We start from the raw sequence: 19,144 nt of genomic DNA on the forward strand, positions 1-19,144 counted from the left end.
ATATCTAACGTTAAACCGCGGTAGAGGCTCCATCATGCTGTGGGCCTCTTTCTCTTCCAATGGCCCAGAGAGCTTTGCAGGTCGGCGTTGCATCATGATGTCTTTGAAATACCCGAAAACTGAAGGTCTCCTCCTGTTTCAACAATAACAACCTAACAGAGAAATGGTCCAACAGAACCAGAACCTACCTTCTGACACGGCCGACCCTTTTCCAGAGGAGAAAAGGCGTCTCTATGGTCCGGCGTGAGGAAAACAATCAAGTGCTGCCTCGGCGAAAGGGATTTGTGCAAAATCTTTTATTCAGTGCTGGATTTGGAGGATATCCCAAGTCATATTTCCATTTGATGAGCTGTGGCTCTGAGAAGAAAAAAAAAAAAGAAAAGCTTCTAACAACCCAGATGTGATTTCACATTCTAAGCTGTTAACAAGTTGCCAAGTCATGCGCATGGGCTCTAGTTATTTTTAGTTTTAAGGCCCTTTTTCTCCTCATCACCCATTTATTCTTGCTGCTGAAATTATGTTGGGCGTAAAACTAAACAAACGCAAAATTTGTGCAAAATGTTTGCTCTCGAAGAACATCATGCTTTGATGAGGCCTCAGAATATCATCCGTACACTCATGTAAACATTTCAGCTCGCAACACACACACTTTAACTGAAAGAAGTCACAGAACAAGTCTTGACTACTATGGATAGTATCAGCGTGTGAATCACTGAATGTGATAAAGCGCTATACAAGTACAGGTCATTTACCATACAAGACTTCAGTATAATTCATGCACCGTAACCAGCAGATGGTAGTGTTTTATACCCTGCTATCCCGTCCAGCTCTTTGCAGGCCTCATTAGCTCAGTTCATAAGCAGATCCGATCTCACCTATAAAACTCTAAATTACAAGGGATCCTAATTTAACCAGAGTAAGGCTCCATAAAGCTGCACAGGAAAGGTTGTTCTTCCTCTTACCTGTGGCTCTTACCAATTAGGGACAACAACACGTTTCACCAAATCTAGTTATTGCTCACACACTTGACTGGTTTACTTTTTGGCTTCAGCAGGAAGAGGAAAACCCAGCCAGACCCAGTCGGGTCAAGATACACACCCTAACTTTGCGCTGCTATGGCCTTATACATCGCTCTGAAATTGTACTGAATCAATTTTTATGTCACGTTTTGTTGAAGAGCGGTCAAGTGACGCCTACAGAAGTGTTTTTGCACTTTCATCTCTGTTGTGAAGTATTGTGAACTCCCTGAAAAGGCTTTTTGAAGAAGTCCCACTGACACCAATTATTTTCTAACAAGTCCCAGCTTACATGTTTGCTAAAAAGAAGAGAAAACTCAAATATAAAGTTCAAAATCACTGTAGTGCCGTGATATGGTGCTGGAAATAAAAAAAGGCCAGAATAATTACACTTTATAAAAGTACAGGAAATGCACACATTGCTGTTGCACTGACAATGAAATTGGAAATGTAAACATCTGTAAGGTAGATATGTTTAAATAATCGTACACTGGCCCTTTTATTTTTCAGAAGTTTTATTTCTGAGGTCATTAGGGTTGTGTGAAGCCAAAAGTAGGGATTACATAAAATAAATTAGACCGGTTTCTAATATGATTTAAATTGAACAAATGAACCCTAAAGAGGGTGATTGATTGCTTTCTCTAAATGTCAATCCAAACCACGAAGTATATCCAGGCTCCTATTTTTCAGTGTCGCATTAAAGTGATATTGCCCTCCAGATTAAAAAGGGAAGCACAAATAAAAGCTGAAAATCTGGCTGTATCGTTCCTGTGGATGGGAGGTTCTTAGGACGGATGAAGGCAGATAAGATTCCTGAAGCATTAGGCTTAATTTTGAACCCAGGAGATTGTTTAATCTCTGTAAAACTGCGCTCATTACCTCGGTGGAGGAAAAGCAAGATTTGCTTAATTAAGTTGTTAAGAAACCAGCAAGCCCTGCAGCTGTCTGGGACCGTGGCAAATTTGATTTGGGGAGAAAAGACTTGCGTGATCGACAGACGACGTGCGACGGGGTGTGTGTGTTGGATGCAGAAACGCAGATTATCTTTTAACTTTCTTTACTTTTAATTAGGGCTTTGGTGTTCCTGCAACTGGCTGAACCCAGACGGAAAGATCAAACTGATGGGGAAAAAGCTCTCTAACAAATTATTACACTGCGAGCAGCAGCCGTGCAGTTTCCTCCTATTTATTGAAAGATGTTCAGTCAACATTAATTAAAACCAAGACAATACATTTCAAGATAATAAAGTCAAATTCTAATCCTTTTTGGGCAGTTAAACTCCATCTAATCATACCACGGCAACCAGTAAAATGTTTTCTTTTTAAGCAGAACTGGGAACTGAACCCACACGAGAGAAGCCTAATGAGAGAAAAGATCTTGCTATTCTTCTTTTTTGATATTCGAGGAAGCGAAAGTAAGCCTGCTTTCTGAGAGCAAAGTGCTCTGTTGGGGATAAATGGATCTGTGAGTCCTTTTCAGACGGCGCCTGGCTTGGCTATTCAGTTTTATATGTAAGAAGATTCCTTTTAAATTCTGATCTGGATTTAGCAGCGACCCAACGAAGAGAAGATACAAAGCGGAGAAACAGGATCTCCCTCTAATTTTTATTGCGCCGCTGCGGATCAGTCGACGGATTTTTTACTGGATTTATTCTCCTGGCTTCCTTATAATAAAAAAAATCACAACAGTTCAGCCCAGAAGGATCAGCTAATACGGCGCAGCCTTTCCTCCTCTGTGGTATCGACTTGAAGCACGAAGAAGAACTTTGAGACAGTTTAACAAGACAAAACGATTATAAATAAATGAAAAACTAATTACATAAAAGAAAGGGATTTTAATGATTCTACCAAAATGATCACAAATATTTCAATTTGCAGTGTGGGGGGAAAAAAGCAGTCAGCCACTGATTGTGCAAGTTTTCCAACTTAGAAAGATGATTGTCATCATAGGTACACTTCAGTTGTGAGAGATAAAATGAGAGAAAAAGAACAGGAAATCACATTTGTTTGTAAATTATGGTGGAAAAAATGTATTCGGTCAATAACAAGTAAGATGTCTGGTTCTCACGGATCTCTAACTTCTTCTTTAAGTAGCTCTTCTGTTCTTCACTTATTACTTGTATTAACAGCACCTGTTTGAACTCATTATCTGGACAAAAGGCTCCTGCCCAAAGCTTTAAATTGTCAGACTCCAAACTCGACCATAGCCAAGACCAAAGAGCTGTAGAAGGACGCCAGGAGGAAAATTGTAGACCTGCACCAGGCTGGGAAGAGTGAATCTAGGACCAAAGTAACAAAGGCTACCATCAATAACACACGATGCTAAAAAGGACTCAAATCCTGCAGTGCCAGGAATATCTCCTCCCTGCTTAAGCCAGTACATGTCCAGGCCCGTCTGAAGTTCACCAGAGAGAAGATAGATCAACCAGAAGAGGATTGGGAGAACATCATGTGGTCAGGTGAAACCAAAATAGAAAGTTTTGGCACAAACTAAACTCGTCATGTTTGGAGGAAGAAAAATGCTGAGCTGCATCCCAAGAACACCACCCCTACTGTGAAGCATGGGGGTGGAAACGTCATGATTTGGGGCAGGACGACCAATCCGTGTTAAGAATGAACGGAAGCCGTGCATCGTGAGATTTTAAGCCAAAACCTCCTTCCATCAGTTAGAGGATTGGAGATGGAACGTGGCTCGGGCAATGAACCAGTGCCTCTGTTAAAAAGCATTTCAAAGTGCTGGAGTGGTCTAGCCAGTGTCCAGACCTCAACCCCGCAGAAAATCTGTGGAGGGAGTTGAAAGTCTGTGTTTCCCAGAGGCAGACCCAAAACATGACTGCTCTAGAGGAGATCTGCATGGAGGAATGGGCCAAAATACCAGCTACAGCGTGTGAAAACCTGGTGAAGACTTCAGGAAACATTTGACCTGTCGTTGCCAATTAATTTTATGCTACAAGGTATTGAGTTGAACTTTTGTTATTGACTAAATACTTATTTCCCACCATAATTTACAAATACATTCTTTAGAAATCCTACAATGTGATTTCCTGGGTTATTTTTCACATTCTGTCTCTCAGTGGAAGTGTACCCATGATGAAAATTACAGACCTTTCATCTTTCTAAGTAGGTAGAGGAACTTGCACAATCAGTGGGTGACTAAATAAATGTTTGCCCCAATGTGTTATTTGTCACTTCTACTTGTTACTTCTTCACTGCTTTTGGTGACGATTTTAAACCTTTTTGACCTTGTAAAACTTTCCTACTGCCACACATTTTGACTGTTTTTCTTTGTGTTGGTTTTAATTTGAAAAGTCAACAAATATGACCCTACTTCACTACTGTCTGACCAATCCTGACCTCAAAATTCAGTATGGCTGCCATACATATAAAAGAATGTGATAGCCACAGGAGGGAAACTGTTTTTTTTTAAATATTTAACAATGAATGTACAAAAGAAAAAGACATCCATTGTTGGATTGTTATCTTTAATAGTACTTAGCCAGGTTACTGAGGTTATCAGCTAGCAAAGCCGACTGGGTTTTTTAACCTGGAAATGGAGGTTAAGTTGGGTTTCATGTGATTTCAGGATCCAAGCGTACAAGGAAAGCGGAGAGTATAGTTTTTTATGTCACCCTCATCCATTTCTATTTTTACTGGTTCTCATTTTAGAGGATCAATGCGCACAGCAGTAAAGTGTGATCCTCATGGTTTCTTGTTGGTTTACAAATTGTTTCATTGGAAACTCTTCAGCTGTTCAAATAAACAGAACATTTGCAAAAGTTTGAATACACAGACGATTGAAAATATTTCATATTTCATGGATTACGTAAGTGTTAGCGACTATTTTACACAAGGACAGCAACTACGATAAAGCTAATTCTAGATTTTTAAAATACGAGTCAAATAGATGTTTCAGGGGGAGATTCTCGTCACAGACTCGATACTTGTTTAAAACCTTTGCAGGCTCTTGCTAATTGCTAAAGTACATATTTTTGACTTCCTGCCAGTGGTACAAGTACCACAGTCTGAGAGCTAATTTCCATGTTATTTGTTATTTTAGCTTTATAACTGTACCAGGATGTTTTAAATTAATTAAAAACAGAAAAACCTACACACCGCTGTTCACGTTTTGTTTGCACACCTACAGTATGTTGAGACCCCAGACCTCCACCTGAAAATAAAAACCTACAAGTAAATAGTAGTGACTTGGATCGCCCCCTTCAGGGAACAACCGGTAAATGTTCATTTTTTTTTTTTTTTTCTTAATTTATTTTTTCAAGACTTGTTTACTGGAGCATGGCAGGCTTTATTGTTACACTTAAATTATTATCATTATTTTATTTTAGGAAACATTTATCTCTTACAAATATTGTGTGCATTTATTGATATTTATCATTTCTGGATGTTCAGACTACCCACAGAGGTTTCCAGCAGCCAATAAACCTTCTGCGGGATCGGCTTGCGCATGCGCAGCAAACCAGAGCCTCGACCATCCTGTCCTCGTCGTTCTCGCCTGTTGGAAGGGGAGCTCAGACTGTCTCTGTTCTTACAAGCGTCGTAGTTTTGTTGGGAGTTACTTTGCTAAACTTTAGCCTAAATGTATCTGGAAATGGTTGAGCCTGGGCTTTCTAAAGAAGCATTTTTCCCCAAGGAAATTCTACTGTTTTGTGAAGTTCGTCACAGCAGCAGGTGAGTTAATTAACCCAACAGGTGCGTAGTGTTAATTGGTAACCTTCGGTAAAGTAATAAAAAGTACAGCTATGCTTTAAAAAATGAATAACTATAAACCAATATAAAGACATTACCTTAAACTTGTTGCACAAAAATATATTTTCATTATGTTTACCAAGTTACAGCCACTCAGACCCATTCTCTGTAGTTATGTTGGAGTTTTAATAAACTGTGTAGCTTTAATTAAAGTCCTGGAACTTTAGAGAAAGTCCTAAAGGTATTGAGACATAATTTTATAACGAGCTGTGTCATTTGGACTCCTCATCGCGTTTTAATCACCTGATTGTGGAGATACAGTAATTGAAGAAAATGAGCTAAAAGCATGAAAGGGCCTGGTGAAATTCTTATTTAGCTTCAGAACACAGCTTTAAAGCTAAGCTCAGGTATCTGCTTATATCCATTTATGTAGCCTTTTGTCTCCTCTTCTTTGTAATGTTTATATGAATGACTTATCAAAGCTGTGGGACAAGATGTGTTGTTGGTGGGACTATAGTTAATCACTATGCAGGTCATCTGTACATGTAATGCTGGTCTTCAACAGTTATGGAGCGTCTGCTGGCATTATGGTCAGGAGTTTGACATTATGTACAATAAACAGAAGAGTAACGTCATAATTGGTGTTTCTTTTTATCTGATGCTGCTTTTAAAGTGTGTGCTGCTATTAAACACCTGGACCATTATATCACTGATGATCTGGCTGATGACATGGACATTTATAGATAATTGTTGTTTGATGCATGCCCAAGTTTATATATGCTTGTACGCACGTTAAGGATGTGTTCTGTCTCGGTGAAAGTGGCACACTTTAAAGCATGTTGTACCACTAATTTGCATTTCAGATGGTTTCTCTTATTCACTTCACTAAATACATCATGGTCAAAAGATTTGGCAGTGACACAAATCCTGTGTTTTGCTACCGTTTGTAGCTTTATCTAGAGACAATTCATTGTTGCTAGATCATTGAGCATAGTGATTAGACCCTTTTAATATTTCAATGCAAAGACAAAAGGAGGATGATTGCTACCATGGCTCCTGTGTCTTGCACATTGTAAAATATTCTGATACAGTTTATAAATGGGGGTTGCTTTCTCCCAAAAACAATACCGTGTACAAAGAATTGAAGCAAACATTCTTAAACAGCCTCTTTTTTGTCATGATCAAGATATTTATTTTCTCAGTATAATGGAGAATAAGATAAAAGCCCCCAAAAAATGGCTGAAAGAAAATAACATTTATATTTTGCATCATTGGTCAGGAAATGTTCCAGATCCCAGCCCCATTGAGATCCTGTAGTTGGTTTGCAGAAAGCGTGTGGAGAAACAGATGGCAACAAGTTATGATAAACTTTAATAAAAAGACGAGAATAGGTCTTCATCAGTCAGGATATGAGCCAGAAGTTGGAGTCGAGTATGTTGGGGAGAATTTTAGACTCGATGAAGTTGAAAAGTCAGCACTGAAAAAATTGACTTAAATTCTACACATTTGAGGCTTTTGAAATGCTTTAATTGCTCTTTAATATAACATAGAAACATATTCAAATTTGCAAATATGTTAAAGGCCATTAGATACAATATTTTTTTGTCGCTACAAAATATTTGGGACATGCTGTGTGCATTGAAATGTTTTCTGAAAAATAATGGAGTTAATTGTCACCTTACAAAGTATTGTTGCCAGCATATTTTGTTACGGTGTCCCAGATGGTTCAAAGTAATACACAAGTTGCAACACCACAACAAAAGCCACATTTTGTTGTAGTCATTTTTGTTAAGTTGTGATTTTTGTATTCTCTTCAACCGTCTGGCCAAACATGTTTTGTGTCATTAGTTTTTTCTTTTTCACACCTCCTGTCAAGAAAAGGACATTTGTGTGTCTGAGTTACCCTGCCATGTCGAGTTCTCGCTCAACTCTGCATGGATACGTTGGGTATTGATGATGGATGGATAGAAGGATTGAAGAACATAAGTGGAAACAGAGTTTATTTGGTCATTCATGTTTAACTCTGTCCGTCCGTCCGTCTTCTTCCGCTTATCCGGGGTCGGGTCGCGGGGGTAGCAGCTTCAGTAGGGAGGCCCAGACGTCCCTCTCCCCAGCCACTTGGGCCAGCTCCTCAGGAGGAATCCCAAGGCGTTCCCAGGCCAGCCGGGAGACATAGTCCCTCCAGCGTGTCCTGGGTCTTCCCCTGGGCCTCCTCCCGGTGGGACGTGCCCGGAACACCTCACCAGGGAGGCGTCCAGGAGGCATCCTGACCAGATGCCCGAGCCACCTCAACTGGCTCCTCTCGACGTGGAGGATCGGTACAGCGCCCGCTTCACAGCAGACGCTGCACCAATCCGCCTGTCGATCTCCCGCTCCATCCTCCCCTCATTCGTGAACAAGACCCCAAGATACTTGAACTCCTCCACTAGGGGCAGCACATCCTCCCCAACCCGGAGAAGGCACTCTACCCTTTTCCGGTTCAAGACCATGGTCTCGGATTTGGAGGCACTGATTTTCATCCCGGCCGCTTCGCACTCGGCTGCGAACCGCTCCAGTGAGAGCTGTAGATCACGCCCTGATGAAGCCAATAGGACCACGTCATCCGCGAATAGCAGAGACGCAATCCTAAGGCCACCAAAACGGATCCCCTCAACACCTTGGCTGCGCCTAGAAATTCTGTCCATAAAAGTTATGAACAGAATCGGTGACAAAGGGCAACCTTGGCGGAGTCCAACTCTCACCGGAAACGAGTCCGACTTACAGCCGGCAATGCGGACCAGACTCTGACACCGGTCGTACAGAGACCTGACAGCCCTTATTAAAGGGTCCGGTCCTCCATACTCCCGGAGTACCCACCACAGGATCCCCCGGGGGACACGGTCGAATGCCTTCTCCAGATCCACAAAGCACATGTAGACTGGTTGGGCAAACTCCCATGCGCCCTCCAGAATCCTGCTGAGGGTATAGAGCTGGTCCAGTGTTCCACGGCCAGGACGAAAACCACACTGCTCTTCCTGAATCCGAGATTCGACTATCCGACGGACCCTCCTTTCCAGAACCCCTGAATAGACCTTACCAGGGAGGCTTAAGAGTGTGATCCCTCTGTAGTTGGAACACACCCTCCGGTCCCCCTTTTTAAATAGGGGGACCACCACCCCAGTCTGCCAATCCAGAGGAACTGCCCCCGATGTCCACGCAATGTTGCAGAGCCGCGTTAACCAACACAGCCCCACAACATCCAGAGCCTTAAGGTACTAAGGGCGAATGTCATCCACCCCTGCTGCCTTGCCACCGAGGAGCTTTTTAACAACCTCGGCAACCTCAGCCCCAGAGATGGGAGAACCCGACCCAGAGTCCTCAGGCTCTGCTTCCTCAATGGAAGACGTGTTGGTGGGATTAAGGAGGTCTTCGAAGTATTCCGCCCACCGACGCACGACGTCCCGAGTCGAGGTCAGCAGCACACCACCCCCACTGTAAACAGTGTTGGTACTGCACTGCTTCCCCCTCCTGAGACGCCGGATAGTGGACCAGAATCGCTTTTTTTTATTTTAACTCTGGTTAAAATAAAAAAAGCCTTGTTTTCCTACTTCTTCAGTTTTAGGCTCAGACCAATAATGTAAAGAGGAAAATCTGCTTTAGGACAATATAAAATTTTTATGAGATTGATGAAGTTTATGTGACTTGGAAATTGTTCTTCATGTGAAAGTGCGGCTGCTGACGAGATGTCTGCGCTGGTGGAACCACACGCCGATCTGATGAATGACTTATTGAGCACTAGAATTGTGTTTTCCACCACAGAGACGCACGTCCTCTTCTTTCTCTTCAGTCCTGCTCTGCTCTCAGGCCATTGCACTTCTAAACCATGAGGAATGCCATCATGGTGCATTCTAGTACGTTTTGTACACTGGATTATTTCTATTGAAATACCTTTTAAACTGATTTATTCAACTTTTGCTTTTATCAAATGTCACTAAGCTATTGTTCAGCACGTCATACAAAAAAAAAATATCCTTGGCCATTTTCAATTTCAAGCAAGGTTCGCAGGGCTGAACCTTATTCTATCAGCTTTTATCTTTTTGAATGCAAACCTTTTCAATGCCATGTTGCAAAGTCTTCGTCTGTTGAAGTTTTTTTTTTTTTTTTTTGCCAGTTGTGCTTCTATGCAAATCCTAAATTGTCTGCCATGAAATAACTTGTTAATCATCAAATATCTCTGAGGGCTTATTACTTCATAGACTACATTAAATTATGAAGTCTAACCTAAACTCCAGGCCCCTCTCTGTGAGACATTTTCAAAATACAGCATTATAATAATATAACACACCCTCACTGGCCACTTTATTAGGCTTGTTTTGGGTCAGACTCCCTTTTGCCTTCAGAATGGTCCCAATTATTTGCAGCATGGATTCAATGAGGTTCCTCAGAGGTTCTAGTCGTTGCTATGTTGATACAATAGCATCACTTAGTTCCTGCAGTAATATAATCAAATTATCGCAGCATTTTAACAGGTTTATATAAACCTCAGTGGAAGGAAAGTAGAAAATCAGGAGTGGCGCCTTGCAGTGTTGCCAGTTATCACAGTCATACCTTTTATTTATTCTTTGTAGATTTTCTGATTGTGTCTAGTTGTTCTGAATGTCAGTGATGTAGCCCAGGCACTTGTTAAGAGTAAATAAATTAGATTTAACTTTCAATATGAGCTGATGATTTTTCTTTGGTGACCACAAATATATTCTTTTGTGAAGTAATCTTTTCATCTATAAGTTGCAAACTACTTGCTTTTTTATGACGGAACTTTCTATAAATAATGTTTTTATTAAAATTAAATGCATTCATTCCCATTCATGTAACAATCAATGTGTTTTTATTTTAACTGTTCTTTCATTTTAAAATAATAATAAAAAAGATTTCTTAGGGTAGATATAATCAAAAATGTGGAATTTTGGTTTGAAGGCTCATGTAGATTTTGTGGCTCTAAGCTAATTTTATTTACCGGTACTGGAGACAATGGCTCCAGAGATTCCAACGCTGGTCCTCAGGGACTCCTGTCCTTCATGTTTAGTGTATCCTTGCTGCCATGTACTTGACTTAAATTAATGAATGAATGATTAAAAGGCTTCTGCAGCACTTGATGACAGGCAGAGCAGGCCATGAAATCATTTGAATCAGGTGAGCTGGAACAGAGACTCTTCTAAAACATGCAGGGCAGGAGTCCATGAGTACCAGAGTTGGCACTAATCTAGAGACTTGATGCATGTAGTGCTCCTTCACCATAAAATTCGACCCAGACCTCTTTGGTGTTTTCTGTTCGTGGCATTGGGCAGTCGTACCTCAGTATTAATAGAAAAACTACACATCCAAAGATGCCCAGCTGGAAAGACTGAAGTAAGCATGAAGGGCTTCATCTGTGTGTAGCGGTTATTGAGGCACTGACTCCAGCCTCAGTCCACTCCTTGTTTTAGCTATTCCACAATATTTAGTTTTTAGATGAACCTGTAGATTTAGAGTAGGCCAGATTTGTGGAGTTCTGAGCAAACGGTTGTCAACGGATTGCTCCATATGAGCTGTGGATCTCTGCAGCTTCTCCAGAGTTACTATTAATGCCATCACTCTGTCTCTGTTACAGTGGATGATCATGTTCTGGCTGCAGGTTTGCAAACGTGCTATCCTGTTTCCATTTTTGGACGGGTGCATTGAATAGTGCTTTAGGATATTATTTTATGACCAAACTCTACTTTAGGCTTCTCCTCAGATCATGTAATCTTAGCATTTGTGCGGTGTTCCTCGGCTTTCTTATGATGCAGTTTGCCTTTTAATGTTCTCTAATAAACTCCCGAGGCTGTCTTCTACCAGCTGACTTTATATTGAGATTAAAATGCATATAATAGGACTTTTATTGCTGATTAGGGGACTTTTGAAGACCCTTCTGTGCACCTGATGTTGTTTAGGGGCAAAACGGTAAAAGGGGACAAATATATACTGCTCAAAAAAATAAAGGGAACACTTAACACAATGTAACTCCGAGTAGATCACACTTCTGTGAAATCAAAATGTCCTTTAAGAAACAACACTGATTGATAATCAATTTCTCCTGCTGCAACAGGTGGAAACTAGAGGCAATTAGCAATACACCCCCAATAAAGGAGTGGTTCTGCTAACGTTCTGACTCGTGAAGGTCAGAACACATCCTTACTTGAAAAGCATGTTTTCTCGTTTTTTCCTTTTTAAGGGTTCCTTGAGACTTTACCAACTTTATTAAGGAAAGTATCAATAATGAAGTTGTGTGCCTACGACCGTTTACTGTTCTGCAAAGCATGAACACTGAAACAATTAGCAGCAAAGTGTACATCAATGGGATTCCAACTCTCATGCAGTAATTGGATAATTGGATCCGCATACACATTACAGATTATTGCATTTTTTTCTGATTACTATTGAGTCTATCAAATAGAAGTTATACTGCAATATTTTTTGTTTATATTGCCTTCATCTATATTACATTAGTGGTTATATTGTATCATCTACATTGCAGGATCTCTCTCTTTTTAACACCATTTAACGCTCCCACACTCTTCTGTTATTTCTGTTCTAGCACTTTCCTCCTCCCGTCTCCTTGTTTCAGCTGCCACTCGGGTTGTTTTTCTTTTAATAGTCGGGTTCTGCGAATCATCAAACTCCTCAAAGTGCATATCTGAGCTCAGGACAAGAACATTGTGCGCTCCTATTACTCCTTTTCTGCGTCTGTGTGCCTCACCTCTACTTGTGGCTCTGAATCCTTTGGGTGACATTCTTGTTCAGCCTGTGTGACCACATTTCCCTGCTTGCCCCTTTTTTTTTTTTTAGTTTCCTGTCTTATTTTTGTCCTCAACCTAGATCTCCCTGCCTTTACTCCTCCATCTCCACTTCTGCTTCACCAGCCATGACACGCACCCCTTCGCAAACCTGCCCCACTCCCCTCCTCAACTATGCAACCACCACGGCTCCCCTCTCTCCAGTATCTGTCTCTCCAGCTGACAGTCTCCCATTTTTCATCAGTCCGTCACTCTCTCTTTTTTTTTTTTTTTTTTTTCTTCTCTTTCTGTGGCAGCTAGACGCGGAAATATGAAAAAGAGAGACAAATGTGTGCGGGGGAGGAGAAAACATATTCAATAAGAGACTTTGCTTTGGGGAGATCAGGCGAGGAGACTGTTGGCTTTCCTCCTGTCTCTCCCTGCTCCCCTCTCTCTCGCTGCTCTGGCTCAGTGCAAAGCATGTGTGTTGGTGTGTGCACCTCTCCCGGCTCGGCTGTTGTTCGCCGCCGCCACAGATGAGCGAGGAAGAGGAGGTAAAGCGGATGTCTCTGGCCAGAGGAAAGCAGGAGGAGTTTGGATCGGCGAGCGCGACTAACCGGCGGCTCTGATGATCAACGGCTCCCAATCTGTCTTTCACACACACACTCACGCACACGTGCGCTGTCACGCTCTCACACACACTCACGCCAGCTGGATGTCTCCTCGCTAGGCTGAACGAGAGAGAGGTGCTTTGGCTTGTCATTAGTTGAGGGCATGGGAGAAGATGAGAAGCCTTGACGCGTGTTTGCGTGTGTGTGTAGTGTTTGTGACTGGAGATGAGCTGGTACTCCAGGCACACAGGGGCTGCTTTTATTTGCTCACGGCTGAAGTGACTCTCACCTCCCGCTCAGAGTGTCACACAGGGCTTAACTCTGCTATTTTTGTCAATGAAATGGAGCAGCCGCGGGGGGTAATGGTGGATGAAAAAAGGAGGAGAGGCGTGTTGGGATTTCGGCGTGTGGGATGAGTGGATGTCTGGGGGGTGTAGTGGGAGCCACAGGCGGGCTGGCTACCACAGTAACTCTCAGTTCAGGGGAGTGAGGAAGAGTGGAAGAGGAGAGGGATGTCCTGAGGGAGCATCCTTCTCCTCATTCGCTGATTCTCCGTGGTAGTTCCTCACGTTTGAGAAGTCTCAGCCTTCCTCTCTATTCGTCCCTCCTTTGCCAGTTGTTTCTCGGCTCAGATTTGCCGTTTTGTCAGTGTTTTTGTTTTTTTCCCCCCATGTAATCTCACCGTGTACCTTTGGATATCTACATCTTACCGTTTCTGTTTCAATCTTCCAGTTTTCCCTTACCTCTGATAGTCTAGTCAGTTCAAAATGATGGATTCTAAGTCTCTTACTGACGCTTCGTCTCTCTCTGTCCAGGTGTGATTGCACAGAGGCTCCCTGGCTGAGGAGGTGGAGGGCTAAGCATGGATCTGAAGGAGAGTTGTGGCAGTCAGGGGAGCCATGAGAGCTTCAGTTTGCGCCCCACCTCCTGGCAAGCCTTTGCCAGTACCAGCACGCTACACGGCCTGCGCTTCATCTTCCCATATGGTCAGGCCGGCGCACGCCGCTTGCTCTGGGCTGCAGCCCTGCTGGCCTGCCTGGGTCTGTTAGCCATGGAGAGCGCCGAGAGGCTAGCCTATTTCCTCTCCTACCCTCACCTGACCAGTGTGGATGCCGTGGTGTCGAGCAGTCTGGTTTTTCCTGCCGTCACCATCTGTAACCTCAACACTTACCGCTTCAGCCGCCTCACCAGCAACGACCTGTATCACGCTGGAGAGCTGCTGGCCCTGCTGGACGTGGACCTGACAATCCCGCAGCCGCACCTGGCCGAGCCGGAAGTGCTCGCTTTTCTGCAGGAAAGGACCAACTTCACCGCTTACAAGGCCAAGGCGTTCAACATGAAGGAGTTCATGGATCGGGTCGGCCACGATCTCAAGGAGATGATGCTGTACTGCAGATACCAGGGCCAGGACTGCAGCCACGGCGACTTCAAACCTGTGAGTGGACTCGTGTCATTTCCTCCTTTGAATGTCATCTTTGGTCTGGGCTCAGCTGGAGTTGCACTTTTTCCAAAGTTTTCTCTCTTCTTGTGAGGTGTGGAAGCTACATGGCCCGAGTCTTTGCAGTTTTCAGAGGAGATTTTGTTTCTGCAAATAAAAAGTCTTGATGTATACTGAGAGCTGTACTTTGCCTTCCCATGGTGCACAGCTGGGAGTCTCCTAAATGATTTTCTCTGTGCTTCTCATGTTTCGCTTCACAGGCTGCCTCTCTGTTCTGCTAATGCATTCTGTGCTGCTGTCGTGTTGTTGTCCTCACCCTTCAAATAATAGCTTTGTGCTTTCTGGCAAATTCAGCACTGTGACAAGTCTGAAGTATTTTAGTTACTGGAGTAAAGTAGCAGTTTTGGTCTGGACCATTTCTATTGTGAATTCCCTCAAATCATCACAGCGCTCACTTTTATTTCTGCATTGAAGGATTTTATTTGTATTTCTAAGGTCAAGCATTGAAAAGATGTTTTTTTTTTTCTCCCGCTTTGCTTGATTGTTTGTAAGAGAAAAGAAAGTATTTGTTGGACAGAATGGGATTTCTGCTGTCTCTGGTTGGGTTTGCTGTTGGGGAGTCGCGCCCTGCTGTTTTTTTGTGTGTAAAATTAAAGTCGACTGCCAGGTGGTATGGAGATGAAATCCGGGCAAAACATGCGTCTGGCTATGCTGCTGAAAAGGACGTTATGATTATTTATGGCCTTTACGCTTTCAGCATTCAGCTTTATGCCAGAGCTAAGCGAACAGGTTTTGACACAAGCTTGGTTTGGTTCTTCACATCCACTTGTTGCAGATAAAACTCCCTCAGGCTGAGTGTTTGTGGAGTCCAGAGGTGATCTGTTGAGCTGCTGACGGCATAGAAGATCAACAGGCAGGAGAGGAGAATACTAAAGCTTGTTAGGCTCATTTGTCTATATTAACTTTTATAAAAATAAGTCCTGGAATTTTTGCGGTGGAAAAATGAGAATAAGACTTTAGTTACCTGATATCTTTTGCACCAGACAAATGCTTGTTATTTTAAAAGAGGGCTGCACAGTTTCATACTTCTAGAATGCAAGTGTGGCAAGTTTTGTAATCCACTGTTATAGTCTGATGACCTAAAGACTTAGGAAATCCATAGTTGCCTAATTTTGTTGTAATATATGGAACTGCTTCTGTTTTTGCACGTATAGAAGTGACTGCTCCTTAAAAAAAAAAAATAGAAAAAATATACAACCATGAGGAAAAAAGATGTCTTATTGTCACCGAGAATGAACATAGTACAAAACGTAAACTTGTTTGCCTTTTACTTTTGTCTTTAAAATGTTGTCTGATTTAGTTTGGGTTCGCAATTTTTGTTTAAGGATAAAAAAACTAAACAAATTGGAAATGTGGGCTGTTTTTTCTTTATTGGGCTACTCCCATGTTTCCACACAAAAGGCTATAAATTCTGTTTTATGTAAGGGCAGGGAAAAGGGGCAAGATTGTGCGAGGCTATTTTTAGAAGTCTGCTTCAAATGGATGTTATGGTATAATCCATAGTTTTCTAATGTATTACTGGTTTGCTGACTGACCTTCCTTAGAAAGCATGGAAATGCAGATTGAAACGGCAATATCTGTAGCAAGCCCTGACAAATGTTAAATCTGTGACAACTGATGCATCTCCTTCTTAATCGGATATCCCAGTTCTTAGGAGAAGCTTTAGGCGGCTATTGTTTTTTCATTTGAAATTAACATCCAAGTGGACACAGAATCAAGGTGTAGCAGTAATGATAGGAAATGAGATTTAGATGCAATCAGTCTCTATTTATAGAACACCTTTTATTTAAAATTAGGGCAACACAAAGTCCTTTAAATTACATAAAAACAGGAGGCAATAAAAAAATGACAAAATGAGCTTAACAAGGTTAAACATGGAGGAATAGTGTAGTTAGTGGAGGTGATATTGGTTTAACCTGAAAATTGGGGAATTTGGGTTTATCATTTTCCAAGTCTGTTTAAATATAGAACATTTTTAAAAAGTTGTAAGAAAAATTTAAGTTTCCAGATGGTTTTCCATTTTCTAAATTCAAATTCTGAATTAAATTCTAATAGTTTTTGATAAATTTACCCATTAATTTTTAATTTGACATAATTTATCTTGACTTTGCCAAATCACATCTTAATTTTACCACCTATGCATACGCCAAGTGGATCCTCAGAATCAAAAGAGGACCATTTTACTACCAATTTGGTCAACTTTAAATTCAAACTGAACTGTAGTTGTGCCTGTTTAGCTGGGTCTAAAAGGCCAAACAGAACATCGATGAAGATTTTTTTTTTTTATTTAAACTAAGAAATTTAAGTTACGAAGGTTTTCAGACTGTGGTTTGCAGATGCTGTATTTCCTCTAGAATACTCTTTATTATTTGAATAATAATAGAGTATAATAGAGTACAACTCTATAATTACAAATATTTTAAACCGTCTATCCAGATGCCTTCAAAGTTTTTGGACCCTCCAGAAAAGACTTTAATGCTTTTCAAACAGGTTAAATGGTTTCTTTATAAATGGATGGAATGTAGATGAAAACCTAAAAGGAGCCCTGCAAATCGGAGCGCTGAGCTCTACAACATGCTTACATGAAACTGCAGCTCGAAGAAATGCATTTAAAAATAATAATTAACGTATTTTTCGGACCATAAAGCGCACCGGATTATAAGGTGCGTTAAATATTCTTCATTAAAGTGTGTAATATCACTCCGCCCGGCCGTGTCCACAGCTTTCTATCCGTCTCTGTCAGGAGGACAGAGAAGTTGGTCTACACTGCCCTATTTCTAACATAAGGCCAAAATAAATGTAATTTTTATATTGAATTAATCTACTAGGTTTATTGTTGCTAGCACGTACTCCGGGCATGGGCTGTCTTACATGAATCCAATTCTAGTTTAGACATTACAGCCAGGCAGTATTTTAGACAGCTCAGGGGTCCTGTCAGGTAGTGACACTGTGTACATTACACATTTTGACGGATTTTTGAGCGCATTGTACCACATAAAATCAGTCAGTAAGCACAACGGTAATCAAGTATAAGGCGCACCGGATTATATATATTTTTGAGAAAATGTAAGGATTTTTAGTGCGCCGTACCCACTGAGCTATATTATACACTGGAGTGCTAATCGCCCGCTGTTTGAACGAGTCGCTTTGAAGCCACCAGCTGCCATATTGGTACTCCCTATTTTCCCCCAGTACCTAGGGAATATGTGTGCTACAGCATCGAAAAACGAGGATTTTCTCATGTTCACTTTTAAAATGTCAAATGCCATATACTTTATGTTCTAAAACTATCAAGTACTGAGAAAGTCATGTGCTGAAATATTTTGCATTTTATTTATTTAAATATATGTATTTAACATTTATAAATATATAAATAACAATATACAAAAACATATATTTACATATGTGTATACATATATATATATTTATTTATTTAATATGAATAACATGTAAAATAATTCAGCACATGACTTTCTCAGTACTTGATAGTGTTAGTAAATCCACTGATTGTAAAATTACCTGTGAAACGTTTTCACACAGCCAGAAAACTGCTTGTTGTTGCAACCAAATCCTGTGGGATTCTGTGAGAGTAGGGAGTAGCAAGATGGCGGCCAGTGACTTCAGTTTTTTGGCAAAATCAGCACTCCAGTGTATTATGTAGCTCAGTGGCCGTACCTTATAGTCTGAAAAATACGGTAAAGCTAATTGCTTTAATAATTGTAAAGAGAGCTTTTGTAAATGTTAGTCATAACATCTGAAAGCCATTTCTATGAAACTGTAAGTAAAGCAACCATAAAACTCAAATTTCACATTTTCCCTTCAGCAGAGGGATTGTGTTTTTAGCTGGACAGACATTGTTCTGTAAGCACCTGCACAACACAACGTGAGTAAATGACTCAGTGCTGCTACCACAGCAGACGTCAACGACTGTAACAGTGGGGACTCTGCGTCCTCCATACAGTAAGTCGCAGCTTCTAAGCCATGCGTGCATCCATCCAGCCACACGATGATTTAAAGTGCGTGGGGGTGTAATTGTTAGTCATATGCACATGTTTCTCTGTCTCTAGGCTCACGTTTATTAACCTTTTTAAACTGCAGGCTACTGGCTGTATACTTCCTACATAATAGGAGCTAAAACAGATGCAGCAGTTGATGCACTCGCAGTGTAAGCAGCGTAATGAGGCTGTCCTCAGATTTGATCCGTTTTCATTAGCTCATTGTTTTGTGGAGTGGACTCTTGTTTTCATTGACGAAGTGGATCAGTGGCATTATCCTGCCTCAGCTGCATGAAATTCAAGTCATTAAAGCCTTTAGGTCTGTGTCGGTTACTATTGGATTGATGTCTTCATGTTTTATCCTCAGACATGCTCAAGTCGGGGAAGCTAATTGGAAAAACAACAATTGTGAATCACACGTTTCGCTGTAGTGATTATCAATTCACGCCTTCAGATGGATGCTTAGCCTGCAGCTGATCCATACTGCAGTGAGCTGTGGCAGCTCCACAAGTGCGGACTGGTCTGCACCCGTCTGTTAGCAGAACGTGTGA

At 41.5% G+C, this 19,144-nt stretch overlaps 1 protein-coding gene across 2 annotated transcripts in view; it reads left to right on the forward strand.

Annotated features, from left to right (window-relative positions):
• Positions 1-5,569: 5,569 nt before the first annotated feature.
• The window catches only part of asic2 (acid-sensing (proton-gated) ion channel 2), a 516,811-nt gene continuing 503,236 nt past the window's right edge, over positions 5,570-19,144 (forward strand). Inside the window, exons 1-2 of one of the 2 annotated variants that reach the window (XM_036147764.1) lie at positions 5,570-5,701; positions 13,916-14,535. In XM_036147764.1, coding sequence (XP_036003657.1) covers positions 13,963-14,535 — 573 coding nt within the window. In that variant the 5' untranslated portion in view covers positions 5,570-5,701; positions 13,916-13,962. Of the gene's footprint in view, positions 5,702-12,802; positions 13,236-13,915; positions 14,536-19,144 lie in introns of those variants that run through there. The other variant, XM_036147763.1, reaches the window with a different exon arrangement.

Source organism: Fundulus heteroclitus, chromosome 16 (assembly GCF_011125445.2).
Source record: "Fundulus heteroclitus isolate FHET01 chromosome 16, MU-UCD_Fhet_4.1, whole genome shotgun sequence".
NCBI lineage: Eukaryota > Metazoa > Chordata > Actinopteri > Cyprinodontiformes > Fundulidae > Fundulus > Fundulus heteroclitus.